General features: G+C 49.6%; 1 protein-coding gene across 1 annotated transcript in view; it reads left to right on the top strand.

The window, feature by feature from the left end:
• The window catches only part of DLX1 (distal-less homeobox 1), a gene marked incomplete at its 5' end in the record, with an annotated part of 5425 nt that extends 2126 nt beyond the window's left edge, over nt 1-3299 (top strand). Inside the window, 2 exons of the mRNA XM_080981557.1 lie at nt 39-457; nt 2101-3299. Of these exons, the coding sequence (XP_080837683.1) occupies nt 39-457; nt 2101-2355 (674 nt within the window). The 3' untranslated portion in view covers nt 2356-3299. The remainder of the gene's footprint in view (nt 1-38; nt 458-2100) is intronic.
• Between the last annotated feature and the right edge of the window lie 4359 nt (nt 3300-7658).

Raw genomic sequence — 7658 nt, 5'->3', positions numbered from 1 at the left:
GAGGAAGAGGCAGCCACCGGGCTCCGGGGCTCCTTGAGAGTGGCGAGGAAAAGGAGGAGGAGGTGAAGGAGGGTTTCTTGACACGGCTGCTCCCGGGGCACCTCCAAGGCCAACGGATTTGTTGGGAGGAAAATTTGGGGCCCTTGTTAGGATTGCCTTCTCATCAGCACCATCAACATCGCTGGTCATTGCTCATCCATCCATCCCTCCATCCAGTCATCCAGTCCCTCACTGGCCCGCTTTCTTGCTTCTTGCAGGGGCCGAGACGGAGAAAAGCACCGTGGTGGAAGGCGGGGAAGTGCGCTTCAACGGCAAAGGGAAGAAAATCCGAAAGCCCCGGACTATTTACTCCAGTTTGCAGCTGCAGGCTTTGAACCGGCGGTTCCAGCAGACTCAGTACCTGGCTTTGCCCGAGAGAGCCGAGCTGGCCGCCTCCTTGGGACTCACCCAGACCCAGGTAGGCAGCGCCAGCAGCACCTGCATCCCCAGAGCATCCTTCGCCCGCTCAACCCCATTCCTGCGCCCCGAGCAACTTCCTGGCGGCCTCGCCTGCCCGCGGCCCTCTCGGCTCGCCATATCTCCCGAGGCCCAAGAGGCAAGATCCCGGGGGAAGCTGGGCGGGGTAGGTGGTGGGGCTGCTGCTGCTGGTGGTGGTGGGGCAGAGAGCCCTCCGAAGCATCAGTCGAAAAAGACCTCCTTCTGCTCCACTGCTGCCCCACCACCAGACCATGTTCTCTCCCCTACCTTCCCAAGCGCGCTTAAGATTTAGGAAACCCCCAATCTCATTGATGTTTCTTCAAGAGCTTGCCATAAAAAAAGTCGGTCGATCTCTCTCTCTTTCTTTATCTATCTATTTTTCCAACCCCCGCGTTAAAATTCCAAGGAGGGGCACTGGAGAGTGGCAGGCCCGTTTTTAAGGGCAATTCTGGGGAGAATGGTGTCCCCAGTAATAATAGCTGCCCTTATCCTATGCCTGGCTTACTCGGTCTTCCTGAACCCAGTGGAACTAATTCCCCTCCCTTCCTCCCTCAAACAAACAAACAAAGATGCCCAGGTGATGTCTTGAAGATGTAGGTATTTAGATCTCCATTTCTGAAGGATCTCACCATCTCCTCCAGCGGTTTAATTGTCCATCTTTCAAGTCTTGGAGGATCCTATTTGGTTTGGGTTAAAAGAAGGTTCCTCTCTCCCTCGAATCACATACAAAGGCGCGCGCCCTTATCTTCTCAACCACCATAAAATCTTCACCTTTGTCTATCTGAGAAAGATGTACAGGGTGTGTGTGTGTGTGTGTACTTGTCACCCAAATAGACTGATCCCCGTTGCAAAATGTGATTTTTCTTATTCTTTTTGTTTAAGTTGCTCCAAATAAAATATTTCATTTGTCTAGACTTGGGTCCCTCGTGGGCTTTGGAACCTGGGAGATCCGAGGCCTTTTGCCTCTGTGATGTATCACCCTCCTGAAACTTGCTTCTCTTGGAGCAAGGCCGTCCCATCTTCCTTGTGGCGCAGGAACTTTAATTTAGGATGGCGGCGTGATTTCAGTAACAGTAGTTGGGATTGTCTTTAGGATTCCTAGGTCTTTAAAAAACCCAAAAAAAACTCGGATGCTGCCTCAGATGGAAACTAACAGGCCTTCCTGCTCTCAATCCATGCATATATATATATATTTTAACTGTCCTTGTGGCTCTTCGAATGACCCACACACTTCGCTGGTGGTGCATTTACGCATTTGTTTTGGGGGAGCTATTTTTGTTTTATTTTGTTTACAGATGACCTAGTGCGGGGAGTGTGGTTTTGGAGGGCCGCTCCGCTAAAGAAAGGGGAGAAGTTAGTAGTGCGCCTCCATTTCCGGAAATTTGGTCCCCCGAGCGAAAGACGCGCGTTGGTATCAATCAAGAGTCCCTCCCTAGGGGTGGGGGAATCACATCCAAGCGTTGCCTTGGGCCTTGGGCCTGGTACCGTATTTCTCCGGACAGAGACCCTCTTGGCCACTGGGTGCCCTTTTTCCTGTTGCCTCCCGGATTGTGTCTGGCTTGTCTTCTCTGCTGGCGCCTTCAACTTTCGTTTTTCTCTCTCTCCCCACCCCTTTGGGGACAGGTCAAGATCTGGTTCCAAAACAAGCGCTCCAAATTCAAGAAACTGATGAAGCAAGGAGGGGCCGCTTTGGAAAGCAGCGCACTGGCCAACGGCAGGTCCCTGTCTGCCAGTTCCCCCCCAGTGCCCCCAGTTTGGAACACCACCTCGACGTCGGGTAAGACCTCCACTGGGACCCCGGCCACTTACATCCCCAGCTACACGTCTTGGTACCCTTCGGCCCACCAGGAAACTATGCAGCAGCCTCAGCTGATGTGATTGGGGTTTTTGGAGGGGGTTTTCTTTCGGGTTTGGTATTTCGTTCGTTTTTGGTTTTATTATTTTTTTATTTTTTAAATAATAATAAGAAAGAAAGAAAAAGTTGAACCAACAAGCCGATCTCCCCGTCGGCATCAACCAGAATACTTAAAAGAAAAAAAGAGGAAAAAAATTACTAAACTCCCCACACAAACACGCGCTCGAACACTGTTGTTAGTTTGGGGAAAGCGCGCACGCACGACCCAAGGAGCCTGAGAAAAGGCGACGTGGGAAGAGGCGCCAGCCAAAAAAAAAAAATTTAAAAAGGAAAAAAGGACACGCCACGCGCGGACAGTCTTTGGGAAAGTCCTCCTGGGCGCAGCCGCTGCTGAGCTGCCGAGCGAGGCAGGCACAGATGCGACGCAGGGCTGGTTCCCAGTGCAGACAGCTGACGCGGCAGCCACGGATCGGCCCGAGAGCAGCCGGACAACAGCCTGCCAGCAGCGCCGGAAAAACCCTCGGCTTAGTTGGACAATCAGGAAAAAAAATATGAGAAGAATAATCTGTTTGTACCAGGAAGAGGGGCGGGGAGGAATCTATGTCCTCTTTCTTGTCTGTCTCTCGTGTCTGTTCTAATGAAATGTAGGTCATTCCCTTCATCTCCAGTCTTCTGGTCTCCGAAAAACGGAACACAAGTCGTCTTTATTTCTTTCTCTTTCTTTTCTTTTCTTTCTTTCTCTTTCCTTCCTTCTTTTCTTTCCATTCCCCCCGCCACCTCCCCCAATGCTCGTTGTTAGTCCTTGGTGTATATTTTTTTTTCTTCTGTCGAAGGGGAAAGGGGGGGTTTTTTTTTTGTTTAAATTATTATTATTTATTGACTTTGAAATCTACCACTATGAGAGTCCTAAGCATTTTTCTATAAAAAATAATAATAATAAACTTACGGGCAGATCTGGTTTGCAGAAGTGACGTTGTTTTCATGCTGTTTGTTTCAAAGTCGAAGACCTCGCACACATACAAGGGAGGAGATGCTCAGGCGCTCAGTTTAATTTTAATTTTAATCTGTGTGCATTCGCTTTTCTGTTTCGGGAAGGTGTGGGGCAGACCGGAACCGGAGCATTCGGGTTTCACACATGCATTTATGGAGAGATCTATTCCCCCACCCGCTTAACGCACATCTCACGTTAATTATAACAGAGAGAGAGAATATAAAAAAAAGGGGGGGGAGAGAAATAAAGCAAGGTAGTTTGCTTTGGAAGCAGAGTCAGGCCAAGGCGTTGTTTTCTTTGCTTTTAGCGAAGTAACCGTGCCAGTGTAAAGGCAGCTCCCTTTAATGAGCCATTCGGACTAGAGGCCAATTGGGCTTCGCAGCTTTAAATCTCAATTTCTTAACGCCACGGAATTATCAATGTGAAATCTCCCTGCGCCTATTTTCAAGTGCAACATTTGGTCGCTATACTTTAAAAAAAAAAAAAAAAATATTGTCCTGTGAACACGTTGCACAAAAACTAGCTTTTTTATTGTTTTGGGTTCTTTCTCCCACCCACCCCGCATTTTTTTTTTTTTATTTAAACCGGGCGTGCCTACAATATATGATACTTTGTGAAAGCTGAGATTTTTGGAGATTTTGCCTGTGGACAAAAAACCAAACCAAACCACCCTCTCTGGCGCTCTATGTCGGAAGATGCGATACTAGCCTTGGGATTCCGCGCTGTTGCTTTAGTGGTCTAAAATGTCAATGTTTAGTTTTGCATTGAGGATATTAACTTATTTCATTTTTTCATATGGGGTGGGGGAACAAACAACAAAAAAGGATGAACACACACACAAGCCCACCCAACGCCGCCCCGATTCAGCCACCGTCCTGGCTCTGCCCTAAAAATATTTGCACACATAATATGATGAAAAGTTTCTTTTGATAGTGTGAAATTATGTTTTGGAAGGGGGGGGGAGCCCGTGCCATGTTTCCTGCCGGGGGCAGAGTATAAAGGGACACGGGGACTTTAGGTCATCCTATCCGTAGTCGTGAAAAAACGAAGAAAAAGGCAGTTGACTGATTGGAAACGTGACCTGCGGTGGAGAGAATCATTTGTAACTTGGCTTGTTATGATGCGCGCAAGGGTTAAAAGGAAGAAACCGCATGATCTTTAATGCTCAGTCCCTAACGAGGCATTGTGAGTGTGTGGAATGAAATCAAGGGTGAGTTGTGCGCTCAGGATCCTGGTTCCTGTATCCATTCCAGATGCGCTACGGTGGTCGGATGGAAACAAACCACCTTAAATGCGCGACGGAAACGCTCAGTTCTGAAGTGAGAAGCCCGGGCCGGATCTTCTGCAGGGCATTAAGGGAGGCTCTCTTGCAAATGGAAACGCAGGGCGCAGGGGCGACGCAGCGCAGCAGTGCGCGTGCATGTGTGCATGGGGTAAGAAGCCCAGACCTAATCTGGGCTGCGATCTACTACAACGCTTTTCCTTTGCTTGTTCCCTAACTCCCACTACGATCCTGAATTTATGGTTGCTTTTATAAATAACTCTCCAGCGAACTAAGGGCTGAAATATGGAGAGACTTTCCTCCCAGGCAGCTTTCCAGGCAAGGTGCTATGTTTAATTCCATCCTACCCGATCGCCTTTTCCTTTACGGGGGCGGGGAGGGGGATGTAGTGAGTGCGCGCTTGCGGTAGGTTTCTTTTCAGGAGGAAGAACAGGTGCTAGCTAGGGAAAAGGTTTGCGGTTGCCTTCTTAGAGCAAAGCAAGAGGAACTGGGGTGGAGGGGGGGTGGAATGGGCAAAAAAATACGGGCTTGCCGCTGGTTTCAGAGGCACCGAGGTCTAGGATCTGAGGTCCTGCGGGATTACAAAAGGAAGAGAGATCCTGATGTTTACCACCGCAAATAGCGCTGTATTATTATTATTATTATTATTATTATTATTATTATTATAGCGTATGGCTCGAGACAGCTTGGAGCATACGTGTGTGTGTGTGGGGGGTGCAGCTTTCCGCCCCCTCTTGCTGCCCTAAGTTTTAGCTCTCTTTTTTTTTATTCCTCCCCCCCCTAACAAACCCAAAGACGCGCCGCCACTTGTCACTACCTCCCTGCACCGTTTCCTCAAGCTCAAACTTTTCGGCGGAGGAAATTGGCAGCTACACGCGTTTCCAGCCCTAAAACACGATGCCGCCTCTCTCTATTAAGCATCCGGGAGGCTGGGACCGGCTCCAGCGGAGCCTTCCCCTCGGGGACGCACATCTGTTTGGACAGCAGTTCTTGGGAAGGGAAGGAGAACCTGGAAGAAAGGAGATTGGGGGCGGGGCGGGGAGAGAAAGATTTCTATGGGCATCGCATATGTATGTGTGTATGTAGGCAAGCATGCACGGGGGGTGCCAAACTGGGTCTTTGACCTGGGTAACAGAAAGCCTAGTTTCGCCATTGCAAATGCGCCTGTGCAAGAAAAGAAAACTGAGTTTGGGGTGGAGGGCAGCGAGGAAGGCGAGGGATTGAGGAAAGCGGTGGATCACCGTTTGGGGGGTTGTTTTACTGTCTTTCTCTATGGGTGGTCTCTCTGTGTGTGAGAGATCAGGGGAGGGGATGGCTTAGGAAACTTTGGGCGCCTTGCACATGCTTTTGCGCCTTGCGCATGGTTTTGGAAGATCAAAGCGCCACCGCTTTTGGAGAAGAACATCTCTCTCTCTCTCTCTCTCTCTCTCTCTCTGTGTGTGTGTGTGTGTGTGTGTGTGTGTGTTGGTTTCTTCTAAGCTCATCAGGACAAGACAAAATTCAAGAGATATTTCTGAGGCACACCACCGAAGTCTCTGAAGGATGCATTATGCCTCGACCCCCGCCCACCCCACATCCTCCGCTTAGTTATGATTAAAAATGAATAAACAACCAACCCACATAAGCCTTCAGATTCATCACCCCAGAGCCTATTTTCCCATTGCAGGGAACTAAAGAGGAGTTTGCGGAGCGGCACGTGGGGCCTGCCGTAGTTTCGTACCTCGGGGCAAATGGCAAGTGAGATGCGTCACTCGGACAAACTCCGCCGGCAAAGTTCAGTATGTCCTACCAAGCCGGCGGAGGAAAGCAGGCAAAAAGAAAGATTAAAACTAGATAGATCACCGCTGGGATCAGGACCCAGATCCCAGAGCCAGGGCTTTCCCGCTGCCTTGGCAAGATCATCTTTGCTCTGTATTTCCGAGACAGAGAAGGAAGTTCCTTCTCTCTTTCGCTCCCCCCCACCCTTTCCTCCATCCGCTTGCAAGTTCCCTATGGGGTGAGTGGGTGGGGAGAGGAGGAGGCAAAAGTGGGTGGGTGTTGCGGGGGTGGGGGAGTAGGTTTCCGGGAGGCTGCTGGAGGAGGAAGCGAATGATAAATTGTATCGATTTTTGTTTTGACACGCACCCATTTTTCAATTCTGGGCGATGAGTGATCAAATGATGCGGCCCTCTCTGGCTAATGTACTTGGAAGAGAGATGGAAAGCGGGAGGGAGATAAGGCACCATAGTGCGATGTGTGATTGTGTGTGTGTGTGTGTATGTGGGGTGGGGGGGTGGACGGACGGGGGTGGGAAGGCAGCAGAAGGAACTAAAGCAGCTTGGAGGAGAGAGAGAGAGACAAGCCAGGCCGTGGGAGAATCCCAGCCCGCCGGATTCCCCGGGGAAGAAAGAGAGAAGCTGCCCGCAGGGGCTTCCTGAAACCTCATTGACTGGTTTCCTAGATCCCCCCGAAGACAAAATCTGGCCGCCACCCGGTGGTTAGCAGAGACGCTTGAACCACACATGCCGAAGCCGGTGGTGGCCGCTTTGCGCGCGCCCCTCCACTTCCCCTCCCGGAGAAAGCCTGACGCCTAATCCAGAGGCCCCTGTCTGAACGCGAGAGCGAATGATTCGGAAAACAAAACCGAAATCCAACCGCGATGGTCAAGCAAACTTCTGGCTGGGTTGCTCTCCGATGCTGCGGCTCCTCTTAATTCAATCAAGGTCTTGCTAAACCGTCCAAATGGAGAAATTATTAGTTTTCTCCCAACGAAGGCGGGCTCGAGTTAGCGCCTATTATAACTGTACATTTGCAAATGTTAATCTCACCACAGACCTAATTAATTCTGCCTTGTTACTGACAAGCAGTTCATCAAATATCTGATTCGAAGATGTTCGTAATGAGGATATTAATTAAATTCTGAATCATCCGAAAGGGCTTCTATTGAAACAATACCTCATTACAATGATTAAAAACTGATTTCGAATATTACGCCTTTCCCACCGTTCTCTCTGTCTCTGCAAACACAGAACCCTCCCGGAAAAATCTGCCCATGGCAAAAAAATATAAAATAT

This window comes from Podarcis pityusensis, assembly GCF_964106645.2.
Source record: "Podarcis pityusensis genome assembly, chromosome: 1".
Taxonomy (NCBI): Eukaryota; Metazoa; Chordata; class Lepidosauria; order Squamata; family Lacertidae; genus Podarcis; species Podarcis pityusensis.
Note: the sequence above shows the minus strand (reverse complement) of the source record. Positions and strands in the feature narration are given on the sequence as shown.